The sequence below is a fragment of the Sceloporus occidentalis genome, unplaced genomic scaffold, assembly GCF_023333645.1.
Source record: "Sceloporus occidentalis isolate IW3139 unplaced genomic scaffold, rSceOcc1.0.p SCAF_3, whole genome shotgun sequence".
In the NCBI taxonomy this organism is placed as follows: domain Eukaryota; kingdom Metazoa; phylum Chordata; class Lepidosauria; order Squamata; family Phrynosomatidae; genus Sceloporus; species Sceloporus occidentalis.
In genome coordinates, this window is record NW_028316983.1 from 186,511,893 (window position 1) to 186,531,352 (window position 19,460).

The window sequence follows — 19,460 nt, forward strand, 5'->3', positions numbered from 1 at the left end:
CCATTCCTGAAAAATTGTGATAATACAGGTATCCCACATTTTAGGGCCTATGTAAGCTTTACTTTGTAGTTTCATAGTATGTCAAAATTATTAAGATTTAGAAAGTTACTAGCTAACCAATGGAAGCGAATTAATTTGGTTCATACTGTATAGTCATATTGGCCTGTTACAGACAGGCCAAAATAAAGCTGCTTCGAGTCACTTTGGAGGTATGGTATTTCAATGATGCATGAGTCTTAAGAGTCCAAAAGCCACACAAGAGCTGCACTCCAGTCCTTAGGACTGAAGCGTGGCTTTGGTGTGGCTTTTGGACTCTTCAGACGCATGCATCATTGAAATACCATACCTCCAAAGTGACTCGAAGCAGCTTTATTTTGGCCTGTCTGTAACAGGCCATTGTAGGATTAGTTGTTGGAATGTTCTGTTGAAAGTTCAACTGAAATCATTATTCTGTAAGACTGCAATATTTACAGTTCATAGATATTCAAGACTAGTTCCTCACTTTTAGTGGAATTTGTATTTTTAAATAGCAGCCTTCCATGTTATGTAGGGACATTTATGAAACTTCTGCTTCTGTCCATTGAAGAAACAATAGTAATTCAACTGGACATACAATATTCCTGAAGTATTCTTTGGAGCTTGGCCACAGTATTTTGTAATGACTTTCTAACATATACACTAGTAATAATTAGGCAGTGACTGTATAATTTATATTCTCTGTTGCAAGTCTATGTAAATAAATATTCAGTTTATATTTCAGATGTGATGGTTTAATGGAATCAAAACTATTTCATCTATAAATGATGATTCATATTATAACTATTTATCTAACATATTTTTAAGACAAGTGGTACATTTTCAGTACCTGCTATTTTTATTATACCAGCAACAGCAATATTTACTTATCATTATTGCACTTCCAAAATATTACAATTAATTTAATAGGATTTAGTCATTGATTTGACAGACCCATAACAATTCATGTGATTTAGATATTTGCTTAACCCATGCCAGAATGTAATAATAGCAAGGGTAATCCAGGTCACCTGGGATAATCATTCTGTAGAATTGGTTAGTTCAGAATTTGTGATGTGTAGTGCAATACAATACTCTTTTGCTTAAATCCAACTATGGTTGGAACTCAAAGTTGGTGTAATGGCATGGGTTGCACTTCAGTTCTTTTAATTGGGACTTAATATCATTCTACTTTTTCAAACAGACACAAAAATATCCTGGCTAGTTTGACCTACTTTGAAACAAATGGCCCTTTCATACTTCACAATTGTAGAACTTTGATTGCACCTTAACTGCCATGGCAACATCCTGTGGGATCTTGGGGTTTGTAGACTGGTGAAGTACTAGAGAGTTCTCTAGCTGAGAATTCTCAATTCATCTCCCTAACTTTCAATCATAGGATTCCAGGCTGTTTCCATGGAGGTTAAAGTGGAATCACAGCACTGTAACTGTGTAGTGTTAAAGGCCCCAAACTACATTTTTCTCTTCCCATTTCAAGTAGTAGCTCCAGTTCTCCTTTTAAAAACTAGGTTCACCTTAGGGTTGCTGTAAGTTGGAAACGACTTGAAGGGACACAACAACAACAAAAATATTTATCCCACTGAAATCAGTTTTTTTTTAAAAAAAACAGAATATATGGATGTGCATCTAGTTTATACCACTCAATTTAGCAGCCGATTTGTATGCAGAAGCTTAACTAAGGCTACAATCCTATAAATACTTATGCCCTATTAAATTCAGTTGGGTTTACTTCTAAGTAGACATGCACCAGCTAGCACTTCTCATGTACATATCTTCTTAGCCAGATTAAGGTATCTGTTTTGAATTCAAATTAATGTCTTTCAAGGATGGCTATACTTTGATCTGTTTATTTGTTTGTTTATTTTAAATCCAGTGTTCCAGAAACTCCAGAAAGAAGCAGAATTCCAGAGGCAAGAATGGTTCAGGAAACAAGGTAACACCACACAAACATGACAGGGCTATATAAAGCTGATTACCTGGCTTAATTCATCTGCATATGTTTGAAATTTAATAAAACCTATTTTTGTCATATGCTAACAATAATGTAGAGACTATAAAATGATATACTTGATGAATCTGCATGAAAAATACATTTAATTCTGTTTATGCCATAACATGTGAGGGAGTTTATTTTATAAATCATTTCAAACAGGTCCACATTTTGTTGAGTATCTGGGATGGGAAGTTACCCCTGAATGCAATGTGTTACTGAAATGCAAGGTAAGTAACAGTGCGTCTTGGACAGCATTTGTTTACAGAAGCAAAATTAACCAATATAGACTCTTTTAGTGGTGTCACGTTTTTGTCAGGTGTGTCAGTGGAATCAAACATACTTCTTTTCCACTCTAAGTGAACATCACAATTATAGATTCAGCACAAACATTCATAGATGGATAGTTAGATGGATAGATGTATGCATGCACACACATACATACAATTCATTGGATTGATTCAGAATCAGAAAGAATAAAGTCAGGAGGCAGAGTGGTCTCATAGCAACATAGGAAGGTGCTGTATACTGAGTGAGACCCTTTCCCTATCTAGCCCAGGGCTGTCAGCTCTGAATGGCAGCCCTGGCTTTCCAGGTTTTCAGGCACAATTTTTTCTTAGCCCTACTTGGAGATTCCTGGTGTTCCCTGTTCGTATCCCATCCACGTATTCCCCAGCCGCAAAACTGTTTAGCTTCCAAAATCAAAAGGTCAGCATGTACATTTAGGGTCGTATCCCTTTTAAAGGGATAATTAACACTTCAGTATCATAATATAACTACTGCTCGTTGTGAAATGAGCTGGGGTCTTTCTTTGTAAAAGTATAGGATGCTTTTTAACTGCCTCAAGAAGAAATGCTGAAAAGATCAAATGACTTTCCTTAGCTTATTAAGATTTTGCATAACACGATATCTTGCTTTGTAATTTTTCTGATGATTAAGAAACTGATCCTACTAAAAAAATTCCATTTCAGGTGGCTAATATAAAGAAAGAAACACACATTGTCTGGTATAAAGATGAAAGGGAAATAATGGTTGATGAAGAGCATGATTTCAAGGATGGTGTGTGTACTTTGCTGATAACCGAGGTGGGTAGCCATTTTTCTGTTGAGGGTGGCCACTTTAGATAAGAGAGTTTTCCTAAATGGATAGTATTTTGTGGGAGCAAAAGATGTGCAGACCAACTGATGTGACCAAGGCAGAAGTTACCATGGAACAAAGCTGAAGCAGACTGATGGTGTTTAGGAGACAAATGACACAACTGTGCATGTCTGAATGGTGCAGCAAGGCCTTTAAAGTGTTGCCATGGCATGGCAATGTAATACAACTTTGTGCTTTCTGTCAGGCATTAAAATGCCTTGAAGTAGCACTGAACCTGAGGATCATTTCCTTATTTATTACACAATATATAATGTGTGCACAACTGTCAGAGTGGGGAACCTGTGATCCTCCAGCTGTTATTGAACTACAGCTTCCATCATTACTTAACATTTGCCATGCTGGCTGGTGCTGATGACAGATGGAATTCAACAATGTCTGGAGGACCACATGTAATATGCTTCTGAACACATATGTATTTCATCACCACTGCATGTTTTCAAAGGTTAGATGCTATTTCTCCTTTACGTAATAAAGCTTGGAAGAGTATGGTTTAATTTAATTCACCTCCAGTCTGCTGAATAACCAGCATTATCTGGGTAATACCATACACAAAATAAAAATACCTCTGTCCTATTATGTGATTGTGCTAATGAGTTGTGTGACTGGTTGTACTGTCTCAGAGTAGGCTTAAAGACAATATCCAATACAGTTTTTATTACCCAAGCAAATGACCAATATAGTTGTGTAATCACAACAGGCTGCACAACTTTTAACACAACTACTTGTGCAATCCACTGTAACTGATTTAGTAGGGATTTTCACTCCATTTGCACAAAATTTAGGCCTATATCATTTCCAAGTGGGCAAGAAGAGGGCAAAAACATGCCACAACCACATTCCTTTCCAACTTGGCCCATTAAAAAAAACCCAAAAACAAAACAACGCCCCCTTATGTTGAGATGTTGTATGCCATTTTGAAACAAATTATTTTTATCTCATCTCCTAAATCAGTTATTGAACTATTAGAAATCAAAACTGATACCATGCTCTGTATCATAGAGTCATTGAGTTGGAAGAGACCTCAAGGGCCATCCAGTCCAACCCAATTATGCTATGCAGGAACACAGAATTAAAGCACCCCTGACAGATAGCCATCCAGCCTCTGGTTAAAAACCTCAAAAGACGGAGACTCCACCATACTTCAAGCTAACATATTCCACTGTCAAACAGCTTTTGTTGTCAGGAGGTTCTTAATAATATTGAGGTAGAATCTCTTTCCCTGCAGTTTGAATCCATTGCTCTGGATCCTATTCTCTGGAGCTGCAGAAAACAAAGTTGCTCCATCTTCAATATGACATCCCTTCATTTATTTACACAGGGCTATCATATCATCTCTTAACCTTCTCTTTTCCAGGCTAAACATACCCAGCTGAAAACTTTCGGAATTTTTTTAAAATAGCGAGGGAAAGGGGGGAGGATCAGAGGATGGGACAGTGACACCATGTGACTGCCAATAGTTTGAATGCCCTGGGAATAGCTTTTTGCATTTGGGCATCATGCAATGGGCAGCTTATTCATGGGTTTCCCCTGTCTATGAGAAGGGACAGCAGGGGGACAGGACAGACATGGGACGGAAGTAGTGTCCTGCGATCACCGTCGCTGATACAGCTTCCCTCCGAATGAAATTGCAGTTTAAAAGCCATGTGCCATAAAGCCCTAATAAAGATATTCAAGTGGCAGTGAAGAATGTATTCAAGAGTGATTTGCTAATCCAGCCTGTGCAATAATTGTTTTCTTTTTAGAGTAGCACCATAAACTAGGTCTGATTGATGTGATGTAAATAACTTTAAAATGCTAGAATAAAATGATCTGGAGACAATCTATCTGGATACTCGGTAAAAAAAAAAGTGAATAAAGAATGTTAGTCTCTCACTAAATAAGTGGTGTGGAAGTAATCAGAGACACTGACAAGAGGTGACAATGCTAATAAAAAGGCAGGAATAATTGCCTAATACAATCTGAATTTAGCAGATATGAAGGGATGGAGGAAGGGACTTAAACTGAACAAAGAACTCTTCTTCAAATAAGTGCCTGGAAGAAGGAAGTTAAACTCTGGCTATTCTCCCAGACTTCATTAATTCAGAAGCCAAGTGTCATGAATAATTCCATTCCTGTCAGCATTAGAATATTTGTTCCATGTTTGTACGAGGCTATCAGATCTCTTCCTAGTTCTTACCTCTCTGGCTTTTCACTGCCCAGAGAGTTGCCCTTCTGAATCCCTCCACCTGTGCAAAATCTAAATTACAAGACCATCATTTTAACCTTCACTCAGCTATATAAGAATTAGCTCTTACTGGAAGCAGATTACAGTACATCAGTTAGGGGAAAGCCATGCGTTTTTTATATATATTTCTATTAAACCTTTAGGGTGTATTGCTGTAGAACCTGAACTCACGTTTTTCTTTATTGAATCCTTGAACCACATTAAAGTCATGTCAGCTTTAAAAAAACATATTATTTGACCTATTTTTTTCTTCCCCGTGTACTGAATGGTTGGCATGTCAAAGGCAGTGTGGGAGAAAAAGAGACTTTTGCCTTAGGCCTGGTAGAGGGACTGTGGTGTGGTGGTAGCAGCAGTGTCACACATCAGGATAACATGGCATGGATGTTATAGCTTCAGCATATAGCATCTAATTGTTTTTTTAAAACTTACTATTGGTTCTCTTCAGAAAAGAACAAAAGGCTCATTACAAAAACCTTATTAACATTTTCTGGCCTTCATTTTAAACTTCTATGTTTTCTGTTACTTTTCAGAATAAGGGATATTTCCTTTTATTAACAGCTCGGTTTTTTCTTTATATTCACCAGCTGTTTTATCCTGCTGATTGAGATCTCTGTCATCCCTATATTTCACTCTGTCCTACTTTACTAGGTTGTTGGATGAATTTTAAAACATGAACTTTTTGTGATTAGGGTGAAAAAAATCACTGATTAATACATTATAAGAAATATATATATACACACTAATTATGGCAGAGCTATTATTTGTTCTCTTCCTCAGGCCTCTCAATATTGTTTCTTCCACCCTCACCACCCTCATTGCTACTAATTTATATTCTTTCACAGTTTTCTAAGAAAGATGCTGGCATATATGAAGTAATATTGAAAGATGACCGAGGAAAGGACAAAAGCATACTGAAACTTGTGGAAGCAGGTGAGAATTTAATGTTGTGCAACATGCAGCATATTCTTCTGAATGTTGACTTGGAACTAAGCCGGACAAAATTCATTTGGCTTGCTCCTTAACTAAATACAGTGCGCCCATGTCTTGCACTTTACGTGGCTTTCAGCATACGCTGAAAGCCACATGGGGAGAAGGGGAGGCATGTCCCATAGGGAACAATGGGACATGCGCCCATGGCACGCGCATATCGCTGTGCCACCGCATGCACAAGCCCCATTCATTTAAATGGGGCTCGAGTATAGGCGGAATTTGCTTTACGTGGGAGATTCCGGAACGGATCCCCTGTGTAAAGTAGGGGCGCACTGTATGCATATAATTGTGACCTTCATTTCTTTGTGAATCAGCATGTATTAATCTATTAATATATTTTAATAGATTAGGATATATTAGTGCACAACATGATTCCAGCAGCTCTCGAAATGAACCTCATATTGATGGATTGTTTCTGTCTGCAAAATTGGCAGTCTGTCTCTAGAAAGGGACTAGGAGTAGCCTAAGCTGTTTTGAAACCCTTAGTTGCTTAGCCTTCTGTCCAAAAGGTGTATCCCAAAAGCCCTTGGGAGACCATGGGGACATTCAGATCCACATCTTAAATTTCAAGATACAGCTGGCAATGTATGAAACATCACAGGGGATTTTTTAGGGCACTAGTGTTAAGATTGCTTGGTTAAGCTGCCAGTGCTTTCTTGGCAGTGCAGTGCTGTCACTTGGATTACTTTGAGGTTAGGTCAGTCCTGAAGAAAAATTCAACATTTCCAATGAAGATTTTATATATAATGTTTAAATTCAATTAACTAGGCAACAGCATGCATGGTGTTTTCCATGTCAAATTCTCTTGATGAATAGCAAGCCAAAGGGGTTAAAATGGCACTAAAACAGGGAGGATGCAGATTCCTTGAGAATACTAATAACATTTTAAAAGGCAAGTAAGATTTCCTAACAAGAATCCACTTACAGGAACACTCCAGATTAGCCAGGCAACTTCAGGGCATCCTTCAGTCACAACCAGGCATGTCTCATCTGGGAACACTGAGTCTCAGTCTCTGGATTTGTTTCCACAGCTTTTGCAGATTTGATGACGGAAGTATGCAAAGTGATTGGTGAGTATTTAATTCCCCTTCCTGATGAATGACTCATTTGTACCACTCCATTAATGACTGTAAGAGTCTACAAAAAACATGTGTTGTATTTTCAGCTTTATCTGCAACAGAACTTAAAATTCAGAGTACAGAAGAGGGTATCAGATTGTACTCCTTTGTTAACTACTACTTGGAAGATTTGAGAGTGAGCTGGTCACACAAGTAAGTAGATGAACTCTTACCAATGATTGACACTTAATTCAACAGGAACATTCCATACCTATTTAAATTTAGGATATATTCACACCAATGCATTTCTCCAGGCTAGTTTTAGATCAATACTAACACAACCAACTCACTTGACATATACACTGTACCCATGGGTGTCAGATGTGAAGAAATAATGTACTAAAGCAGAAACAGGACCAAGGGCCCAAATGCCAATGAAATGATACCCACTGAGATGAAATAAAGCACAGCACAATTATAGGCATGGGACAAACTGGCGTGATAGGACGCCCTCGTCATGTGCGAGGGAGCGATGCTTCCAGATGTCCCTCGCCGCTCGCACGTGACGAAGACGTCAAAATGGTGGCACCCTGTACAGATGGGCGCCGCCATTTTGACATGATGGATGCTTAACGTCCTCATGTCACAGCGCCATAATGACGTCGCGAGTGCGCCATTGGCACACTGGCGTCATTATGGTGCTGCAAAAAGAATGAGCTTTTGGCGGGTTCTTTTTGCTGCACAAGGAAGCAGCTTCCTCGCACAGCAAAACAAGGCACGGGCAGTCTGTAGACACACATACTGTGGTTCCTAACTATGCACTGTTTTCCCAGTTCCTGGGAAGGACAATGTATTGCTTTCCCATGTGAACTCAGCAACATGGAAAGGCATCTCCCTGGTCCCAATCTGCCTAGGCCCAAAGATAATGTCATGGCCTCCACAATTTCACAGATGAAAACTGAGACACATATGGCAAAACAACATCAGAGTGTGTCCAAGATGGCAAAGGTTATCAATGAGGAAGAACACACAAGCCAGGAGATGCTGCCAGGAGAGACTGCTACAATTTGATTTTATGTTAGCCTACTGGGAAAGACAATATTCCGCCCCTCATCTCCTCTCCCCTTTCCTCCCTGAGTTAATTGAACTCAGTTTGCAGCAGTTTAAGTAAGCTGAGGACAACATCTGAGTGTGAGAAAAATTATTAATGAGAAAGAACACATAAGATAGGAGAAGCTGTTTTTGTCTGACCCAACTGGAAAAAGTAATATTACACCTTCTCCTCTCGCACAGTTGAATTAAATATGTGCAAACTACTTTTGCACTTTGAGCTAATTTTTCAGCAACTGGAGTAAGCTGGGGACAAAAGGAAAAATGGGGAGAGAGAAACTGGGACATTTTAAAAACAGTTGAAAAAGTGGAATGACAGAGAATTAATAAGAGACTGTCCAGCCAGATTGGGGCAGTTGGAGGGTATGGAAGGATAGCCTTTCCCCTTACCCTGAAATTTTTATTAAAATTGCCTCCTCTGTAAAGCTACTCTTTTCAGTGGGAGAGAAGCTGCAAGCTTTCTGCCGCATAGTACACAAAGAAGGACAGAGAAAAACAAACCTAGTCATGATGATCCATGAGAATAAAAGAAAGAGAGAGAAAAAAAAGAAAGGATGAAACTGAACATGTGGTGCTGGAAGCTTTATGCACCCAACAGAGTTTTCTTTAAGCACTGTTGTCAGTACCACTGACATAATCTAAAAGTATGATGATTAAAAGCTTTTATCATCACTCCAGTTTTAGTGCTCATAGTCCTGCAAGGAAATAGTATGTGTTGAAGTTCAGGTTTGACAGGTAGGGCTGCTCTAGGCTTAAACAGCCCTTTGAAGTAGTTTAGGAAAAACTCCTTTGAAGCATATAGCATTGTTGGTTGGTGAAAGAAAGAACTAGAACAGACATTTCCGGAGGGGTAGCAGTGTAAATCTGATGCAGAGGGGGTTAAAAACCCTCAGTCTGTCTGCTTCTGGAAAGAGGGTACTAAAATCTCAGCATATGCACAATTAAAGGGGAAGTGTCATGCAAATAGCATTTCCATTATTACAAAAAGGCAATGTTTCTTTTTGTTTGTTTTCAGTGAAGTCAAAATTAAGTATACAGAGAGAGTTAAGACTGGTGTCACTGGTGAGCAAATCTGGTTGCAAATCAATGAGCCCACAGCCAGCGATAAGGGGAAATATTTATTGGAACTCTTTGATGGTAAAACTGGACACACAAAAACTGTGGATCTTTCTGGTCAAGGTAAATAGCAGACATTATCTGTATGACTGTAGATTGCATTTTTAATTAGTACGGAAACAGAACAAAGCTGTGATGAGTGATAGTAACAACACTTTTTACCTTCCTGGTTATATGCTTCTTAACATTACTCTCAGTAGCCCAAGATGAAAGCTCTGACTATGCCAGCATTAAGCAACACTTTCCCACCCCTGCTGCCTTTCAGATATTTCCCCCACCGCCAGCAGCATTATTTATTTATTGTTGCAAAGTGATACCATGATTAGCAGTAAATTGCTATTCTAACCTTTCTTTAAATATGTCACAAAATGAACCTGTCTGCCACATTCAATTAATAAGTATGTTTTTCATTATATAATCTGAGCTTCCTTTGTTTTTTATTACATGTTCCAACCTGTTCTAAATTTGTCAACATCTAGATGAAAAAATGATAACACAAATGCACTTTTATAAAGGCTTCTATTAATACAACCCTATTCTTCTCTTTTAAGCATTTGATGAAGCCTTTGCTGAATTCCAGAGGTTAAAGTAAGTAACATTCATGAAAGATTCAATTTAAATAAATTAAAATTAAATTACCATTTTAAAAAATTATGCTGTAATCTAGCTTGTATGTTATTCTCAAAACTGGAGCGTCCAGTGCCTTTTCTACTTATATGAAAGGTAATTTCAGCATTCATTTCAATGTTGAATTGTTGTTGTTGTTCTTGTTATTGCTGAGGTACAAGAAAATTGAATCATTCTGTGATTCAAGTGAGATGTTCTGTCAACAATTTTGTTCAACTGTTTAAAGTTTCGCACAAAAGAGTAACTCCTTTTTAGTCCCCATGCATGAAAGTGAAATTAAACTGAATTTTTTTTGTCTTTTTCAATTCCAGAGCACTAGCTATTGCAGAGAAAAGTAAGTGATATGTCTTTTCATTTTTTGTTTGCTTGCATTATCAGTAGGATTTAATGCTCTCCACTTTCCTGAATATTACAAAGACTATTACTATTACCACAATTTCTTCCTCTTTTCCTTCTGCGTTTTAGAGATATTTTTGTACTATATCTCATTTGCACAAAGTCAGAAGCAGATCACAGGTTTTAGAGCAGTTTTCTGATGTGGAGTGAATACTTTCTGCAAGTTGATAAGCAGGGAGATAGTCAGGTATTTAGACAAGCTGAGCTAGTTTTGAAGCATTATTTCCCTGCTCCCACAGACTGCAAGGGCAACTATAGCACTGTAGAGACTCTTTCTTGCTAGTCAGCTTGAAGAAGGTCACATTGCAAAATGGTCTATCCTAGCAGATGGTTATAACCTGCATTCCTTGTTGTCTCTTAATCCTCACTCATTATTTGAAAGCTGCAAAATGGAACAACATGCAGCACTTTGATAGCACTTACAATGTGCTAACAGAGGATATTAAAGTGTTACCAAGCAATTCTTACTTTGCCAACATTTGTAGATTTATTTTAGAGATATATACTTTACTGCTTTCAATGAATTCTTCTGGCAGTTTACCAAAATAAATTAAAAAAATAAAATAAAAATGACAGTAAAACACAGAACACTGAGATTCGCACCCACTGCTGAGTCAATCAATCATTACATCAAATGTTTTGAGTAGAGGCTTTTTTTTTTTGGTCAAAACATGAAGTTCTGCCACATGGAAGCCAATGGTGAATTACATTTCTATCAGCAACTACTCTGATGGATCCAGCCTTTTCTGTTAGCATTGCCAGCTAGCTGTTATGCTTCAAAGAATAGGAACAGAATCTTGGTCTTATTTGTGGCCTTGTAAAGCATATTTATATAGTTTGCATTAGCAGAACTAGTCATTGGTAATCAAATATTAATAATGTGACATCCACAACAAATTTGACATGACTTTCATTCTCATCATTCTCAGTTTGCATGCATCACTGACAGCTTCTACAAAAATAAGATAAAAGAGGCATCAGGAAAATAAAATCTAGAGCAGAGCTATTTAAAGACATAATGTATTTTTTTCCAGATCGTGCACGGGTGCTGGGAGGCCTGCCTGATGTTGTTACTATCCAGGAAGGCAAGGTACAGTAAATTGTTTAAAACATTTAAAAAGTCTGGTCTGCAGCTTTCTCAATCTCAGAGCAAGAGAGATTCAGAATTACTCAAAGGTTCTGGCATTTATGAAGAGGTAACACTGCTTATTCCTTTTCAAAGTGGAGAGTGTAATTGCACTATTGTACACAGGCTGGCTTTATGTATTTGGGACACACTGACTGAAGTGGTTAGGGAAAAAATGAAGAAGGTGGCAGCCAACATTTCAGGCTACAATCCGATTGAGATCTAAATTATGTTAAGCCCCACTGATTTTCAGTGAACTTCACTGTACTTACCTTTGGTTTAAAGTTCACAGGTCAGTTTCATGGACAACCTATCAATAACTACAAAATCCATCGTTACTTTAGTCTGAATTTTGCTCAGCCAGTCAGCCAGACATATGCATTTTCTTATGTAATGGCACACATTTCAAGAGAAATAAGAGTAGTAATGAAACAAAACCTAATTTTTTTTTAAAAAAAGAAAACCCTCTGAAGTACTTAGATCAGGGACTGGCAAAGTATGGCCCTATGACCACATGTCATAGATGTTTTGTGGCCCTCGAAACCTCCAGAATAACCATTTTCTGACTAACAGAGAGAGTGAGTTGCCCCCAGGTGTAATGGTTTGCCTTTTAAATAGGTTGCAAAGCCTCCCTGTACTGCTTGACTCTTTCTACTGAAAATTAAGATCCAGCTTTTCATTGCATGTCAAAATGAACAGAGGATATTAATCTAACACCACGATGGAGCTAAAACAATGCCAGATAAATATTTTCTCACTATACGCACATACACACAAGTACACACATATCGACACACACCAGAGCTATTCACACCAGATTTTGTTCCAGATGCTGTTAAAATATTGGAAAACCTCATGGCAAAATAATATATAGCTATCAGTGGTAGAACAGATATTGTGATGGTTCTGTTTCATTTAATTCAATCGGAGTAAAAAAAAAATAGATTAGCAGTTATAAGTGTCACATATGTAAAATTCTGAATAAAAAAATTAATTCAGGTTTGCTGCCAAAAATATGCAAATGTTTACTCTGGTCCCAATTCAATTTTTTTTTATCGTCAACCACATTTTGGAGCAATGGAGAGAAGACAACCCATCAGTACTTTCTAAGTACTATTTAATTTTGTAAGAAAAAGGTGACCCGCGGCTACAAAGCATGACTTTGGCTCTGTGATTTCATTAGCATTAGCTTCAACTGTCCTGCTAAGAGTAATTTATTGTGAACTAGCTGATCCTCAAAAGACTTGGCCATTTCCTCCTGTTCTAGTCTGTATGCTTTCCTGAGATCTATAAATACTAACTTCCTGTTGCTGACCTTGGGAAAAAGAGCTGAGGCTAGACAGATGGTGGGAAAAGCAGAAGAAATCCCACTGAATGTACAATTAGAATTAGTCTCATAACATAAGCCCATTATGGTGGTTTTAAAAGTGTAAAACAACAAGCACCTGCTGGAATGAATATCTAGTTGTGGATATGCATTAGAAATCATGTTGTTCCTTCAAGCTGCAGCCTGCGTTAGAAGCTGGGGAAGTTTGGTGTGCATATGTCTCCTTGAATCCTGTTTTCTGGGCCCCATTTTTTAATTTGTCTTGCCTGTCTATTAGAAATTACAGGGGGAATTTACATCAGGGAAATACCATGTGGGAGTGAAAACCCCTCCCTTAGGACTGTGAGCCTTATCCATTTCTGGTCCATTGACCAGCAGCTGCTTTTCAGACTGAAACAAATGGTCCTGGACAGACGGGCCCTTTGCAGCATCATGCCGACGTGCTAGGGTTGCCCCACAACCCTAGCATGTGATGAGGACATTGCAGCTGCGTAGCACCATCTACATGGCGTGCACAGCTATGATGTCGCAGCAGCGCAGCATCAAAGCAGCGCTGCACATCTGTGACGCCATCACACCATCTCTGGTGGTTTATGGTGTCACAACTGCACCGCAAAAAGGAGCTGCTTCTGGGCGCTCCTTTCTTGCTGTGCAGCAGCGTCACACAATTTGGTTGCTGTGGCACTGCTGCGGAGCAAGGAGAGGTGCCTCCCCGGCACCTCTTTTTGGCACTCTGTACCGCGCCAAATGGCAGGAGATCCAGTCACGGATTTCCTGCATCACATCTAGCTAGGGTTTCACCATTTTATTAAGAATGGCTCTGGAGTAGAACAGAAGAAAAGAGTGCTCTCATTTCACACAGCCTGACAGATATCTCATAGGCAGCTGCCTTTCCCTTTATCCCTTCAGCATTGTATAGTTCCATAGGGATACCTGACTTTACTACCTTCATTCTCATTATACATTTAAATAATGAAACAGTGTTCTCAGAACTCCATGACTGGATAATAAAAATTCACTCCAGTCTGACTTTCAGCATTCAAGACGATACATAGGGAGTTTTATGCCATTAGAAAATTGAAACCACATTTTCCAGACCAGTGGAGGGGTGGGGGGACAGACTGAAATGCTGTCGTTTTTCTAATTTTAGCTATACGATAAAGCATTTTTCTAAGAACTAATCAACAGTAATGTAATGTGACACTACGTGTTATAATAATACTTAGTCTACATTATTAGTGTTGGTATAATTAATATAATTGCTTTTATTACCAATTTGTAAAGCATTTTTGTGCATTGGGTCACTATGTCAAAGAGAGTTTCCTCAATGATAACCTGTGTTCTAAAAAAAAAGTCTAATGGAAAAAACCCTACCAGTTTTGACTTTATATTGACTAGCTTCACATAATCGACATTGCACAGAATTGTTCGTAAAGGACTTGGGATGGATGCCATAAATGTGAACAAACTCTTCCATGTTCTCAGCACTTCTGGGGACAAGCAGAGCCAGGAGGAAAGGACTTACAGCAGAAAACTTATATGGGGTCTTAATCCGGGAGGGAGTTTCACAGCTACTCTTTCTCCAAAATAAAGGCATCCATATTACAGACATATTGTACTTGTTTAAACACATGGCTAATATCATTTGTAGCTGCACCTTTGGAATTTGTTTTGATTAGACAGGCTTTGTTTAGCCTAGCTCATTGTTCATAGCCATATCTTCTTTACTTTTATCTACATGACATAGAAGATGGTTTTAGGAGTACTTCCAGATTGACAAGCCACTGAACCTTTGATAGGCACTTGAAAATAAATCCTAATGAGGGTCCCAATTTTCAAAGGTCTCTGATTTGTGCTCCCACCCTGGAACATCTCAGAGGCATGCCAAATGCCCTTAACAGACATAATAGAAATACCAGAGCTTGGCAAAGGGAGATGGGAGCATGTAGGCTAACATTCTCCGTAGTTTATTAGGTCAAAATCATTGTCTGAACCATCTCACCCTCATAAAATATGTTGCCTCTGTGGTTTTGTCTGGCATGCACACCTATTTCACTAAACTAATATTTGTTAAGAAAGATACAGATTCTAATGCTTGGTGGCAGAATAGTAACTCATCTACCCCTGTAGAATTCCATTCTTCTCATCATTCTGGTTCTTCGGAGAAAAGAAACAAACAAACAACCTATTTTTCTTCATGTATGGTGGATTTTTGTTTGTCTTTCTTTAATCTTTTGGTATTTTTCCTCCTCTTTGTTTTCTTGAAAATCCATGGAAAATTACAAGAAATTATCTGCTGTGCTCTGCTTCACCTAACTCCTTTTCACCATTAAGGCATCAAAGATGAAGCAAAGAATAAGACAGTAAACTAAATTAATAGATCATAGGTCTTATCATGAACTGGTAGTTATACAAATGTGTCTCTTAGTGGTATTTTTAGGGTGTTGTTTTACAAGTTGCTCACCAGAGAGAAACACATAATATTGTACAATAGCATCCAAAATCCACAAAACAGCAATACCTTTATTTGACCAGCCAACATGCACAAAATACATGAAGCTCCACTGGCTTCTTCATCAGGCAAAGATGTTAAAAATCATACAGGAGAGAAAACAACAACTTTTGACTGTGTTAGTCACAAGGTTACATTTTTTCCAAGATGTAGCTGTTCTCAGTTCAGATGATGTGGAAGGACATTTATTCAGGCAGACCCTTCCTCCTCCTGGCCATGTAGAAGAGGAGGGCCTTGCCTGGGTGAATGTCCTTCCACATTCCCAAAACATGGAGAACATCTTGACAAAATGCAGATTTGTGACCAACAGCATCATATTTTTTTCCTCCTGTGTGATTTTTAACACCTTTGCTTGATGAAAACACCAGTGGAACTTCGGAGGCTTGCAACATGTATTTTGTGCATTTTGTTGGCCCGATAAAGGTATCACTGTTTTGTGGATTTTGGATGTTATTGTACTTTGCTACATGGCCAACACAGCTATTCCTGGATATGTTTTCAATAAGATAATACTATCCATTCCAGATATATATAAGTATTTCTTAAATATATTCAATTTTTCATGTAGATAATTATTAGAAACAGATTTATTGTGTTTGAAATTTTTCTATAACTTTTAACTATCTCTTTAAACTATGTTTAAGTCTAATTTATTGAAATTATGACATCCTATTGGCTCATATCTAGGTTCTTCCTCACCTCCTCAAACATGTCCAGAAAATAAATTCTCTTGGCAAATCCTAAGCTAGCCGACATGACCTGCTCGCCTTCACATACTGGTGTCCACATTATGATCATAGAGGCTGAGTTTATAGCAACACTGATATCAAAGAGGAGGGGTCAGTCTAGGTATATGTAGGGCTAACACATCCCTATATAGAAGAAAAGTGACAACACCATATTCAGGTAGCTTTGATATGTGAGAGATTTATTCATAATTGCTATTTATGATTTTTTTTCCTGTTTTTTTCAGGCACTTAATCTCACTTGCACTGTCTGGGGAAATCCCGTGCCAGAAGTGTCATGGCTGAAAAATGAAAAGCAGCTGACTGGAGATGACCACGTCATTCTGAAATTTGAATCAGGAAAACTAGCCTGTTTTGGTATCACTGCTGTCAATACGGTGGATTCGGGGAGATACAGCCTTGTAGTGAAAAATCAATATGGTACAGAGACAAGTGATTTCACTGTAAGTGTGTTCATGCCTGAGGAAGCATTGGAGATCCCACATCCAGAACCTAGTAAAGGAGATAAGAAAAAGAAAGCATAAAGCTAAACCTAAGGAGGACAAATGTTGGTGAGAGCTAGACTTCTACCTGGTTTAATCGTGTGTGTAAACTGTTTTGCCTATGCATAGGAGGTAGGTCTGGGTCCTTACACTCACTTCATTTCAAGCACGATGACTTAGTTATACTAGGCAAAATTAAACCACTGCCCTGCACTTCCATATACACGTTCTCCTACTGTTGTCTCAGCCTTCCGTCTTAAATGGAGCACAATTGTTCAATGAGTGCATGTGGCAATAAGGGTATGGATATTCTGTCCTGGTGTTCATAAGCCACAACCATATGTAATTAGTGAGAGGAGTGAAAGGATATGTAATAACTGGATATGTCATAGCTAGTTTACTGGAGATTCTTTTCTCACCAAGAATCTACTGTATATACTCATGTATAAGTCTAGAAATGTTAGTAAAAAAATTAACCCAAAAAAAACTGGGTCGATTTGTTCATGGGTCAATGTGAGTAGTGTACTTTAATTGTTAAATATATATTTAAAAGGTGCCATCCTTTTCTCTGAGTAGAGTGGCAAAAGGCAAGAGCTTAGTCCATCTTGGGAGCACCTAAAAGAAGCATTGGCCCCCTCTGTTCTCTCATCCATGCAGCCTTTAGGGTGAGCACAAACAGTTATGCCTGCCATAACTTTATAAGTTCTTTGCCATTATTTTCCTTTGCTTCATCCTTTACATCCTTTGTTACATGCCTCTAAATTTTACCCTTGACTTATCCATGGGTTATATCACAATCCATAACTTTGGCCCCAAAACCTGCCCTCAACTTATCCACGAGGTCGACTTATAGTCAAGTATATATGGTAGATTTGATCACATTGGTAATCTAATATCAATTGAGTGTACTGTAGCATAATACTAGGAAGCAGATGTTAAAAGTAAACAAATATATGTGTTGAGACTATATTAGTAGGCACAAATGTCAATGAACCCTCCTCAGTGTTCACAAATGAATAAAAGAAAAATTTCTTTCATCTTGGTTTTGTGTTTTGTTTACTTATTCTCTGTTGCCTCCCATCATTCATGTACTCCTTTCTTTATACCTTTTTGGATGTCATAATCTTCAATGAGGTTTCTTGTTGCACTCTCAGAAAGCACAACAAGCTGACATTTTCATGCAATCTGCACTATCCTCTGCCTCTTTCAGTCTCTGCTACAAAAACTACTTAAGCATTCCACCCACTTTAAGCTTGTTAATAACTGCTGAGCTGAACAGAAGGCCTCTTATTCAGTGTCCAAGAAACTCTTAGGTATTGTCCATTCTTGACAACAGCCTTGTCCCAAGCCTTTTAGCAAGTGGGGTAGGGGAGGAGGGTGGCTGTAGAGGCCTTGATGCCATGCAAATGACATGCTTACAGCCATCCATTGAACTAAAGGGTGAGGCAAAATTTCAATGGAGAGTATCTAATTGTCTGGCTATTGGCTTATAATATTATGCTAAGCCACCTGTTGTAAGTATACTTTGAACATGAATTTGTTCACATACCTATAAGATTATTCCATTTTTTAAAAAAAATATATAAATAGGAGAGGATAGGCTGAATTTCTAGCCTTGCTAAAAGGAATCTGTAAATTATAATGAACAGCTCTTTAATGTCATTTGGGACTGCATCAACAGAAATTTTATAGTAGAAAGGTGGGAGATGATGTTCCTACCTTACTGGAGAATAGTTAGGAAGCAATCAAGGTTTCCGTCATCCTGTTTCGATCACCACATTTTAAAATGAGTACAAACAATGGAAATTTCAGGGGAAAGCAACAGAAGATGCAGGAATGATGAGTTCAAACACAGAGAGGCTGAAAAGGCTTGGTATGTTTAGTTTGGATAACATAGGCTAGAATGAATAAATTGACTATCAACATTTTGAGTAATGAAGCTTTCCACATCCCTTTCTTAAAAACTGGCATGCCTTGTCATCATTTTAATAAGCAGATTTTCACTTCTGAGTTTGTTAATCCATTTCTTTCACACATTAGTTTCTTTGGGTGCACAGGATCCTGGAGGTGGAGGTATAGTAGTTACAGATCATAAAACTTAAAATAAAAGTAATACTAGTAGGTATGAGAAAACCAGATAGGTTAATTTACCACACCATGACTCTCACAAATATTTTTGTTTGAATCTCTATTAATATCAGTAAAATAGCAGTGCAATCCTGTATATATATATTTACCCAGCAATAAGTCACATTGCATTCAGCTGGAAACTACCTTTGAAAGACCTGGGAATTTCAAGTGTGGGTTTTGACAGGAAATGTGTACAGAATTGCAGCCTAAATGAACCTCTGGATGCTTATTCAGCTAGAAATAAATACTGCAGTTTATTTATTGCTTCCTCTTAGCTGTCAGTTGAACATTTTGTATTTTTTGTTTTATGAAACTTGAAACTATGATGGAAATGCATTTAAACTCAAATATACCCCCTTAAAACGATTTGGAATTGTAACACAATAATATATTTATTATTTTTAATAATAAATTAATAATACATTTATTTAA

General features: G+C 38.0%; 1 protein-coding gene across 3 annotated transcripts in view; it reads left to right on the top strand.

Annotated features, from left to right (window-relative positions):
• The window catches only part of MYOM1 (myomesin 1), a 104,434-nt gene extending 86,519 nt beyond the window's left edge, over nt 1–17,915 (top strand). For all 3 annotated transcript variants that reach the window (XM_089517109.1, XM_089517110.1, XM_089517111.1), the window contains 11 exons: nt 1,910–1,969; nt 2,189–2,256; nt 2,998–3,111; nt 6,251–6,338; nt 7,430–7,468; nt 7,564–7,669; nt 9,582–9,745; nt 10,234–10,270; nt 10,621–10,643; nt 11,740–11,795; nt 16,644–17,915. In XM_089517109.1, the coding sequence (XP_089373235.1) occupies nt 1,910–1,969; nt 2,189–2,256; nt 2,998–3,111; nt 6,251–6,338; nt 7,430–7,468; nt 7,564–7,669; nt 9,582–9,745; nt 10,234–10,270; nt 10,621–10,643; nt 11,740–11,795; nt 16,644–16,940 (1,052 nt within the window). In that variant the 3' untranslated portion in view covers nt 16,941–17,915. The remainder of the gene's footprint in view (nt 1–1,909; nt 1,970–2,188; nt 2,257–2,997; nt 3,112–6,250; nt 6,339–7,429; nt 7,469–7,563; nt 7,670–9,581; nt 9,746–10,233; nt 10,271–10,620; nt 10,644–11,739; nt 11,796–16,643) is intronic.
• The last annotated feature ends 1,545 nt before the right edge of the window (nt 17,916–19,460 follow it).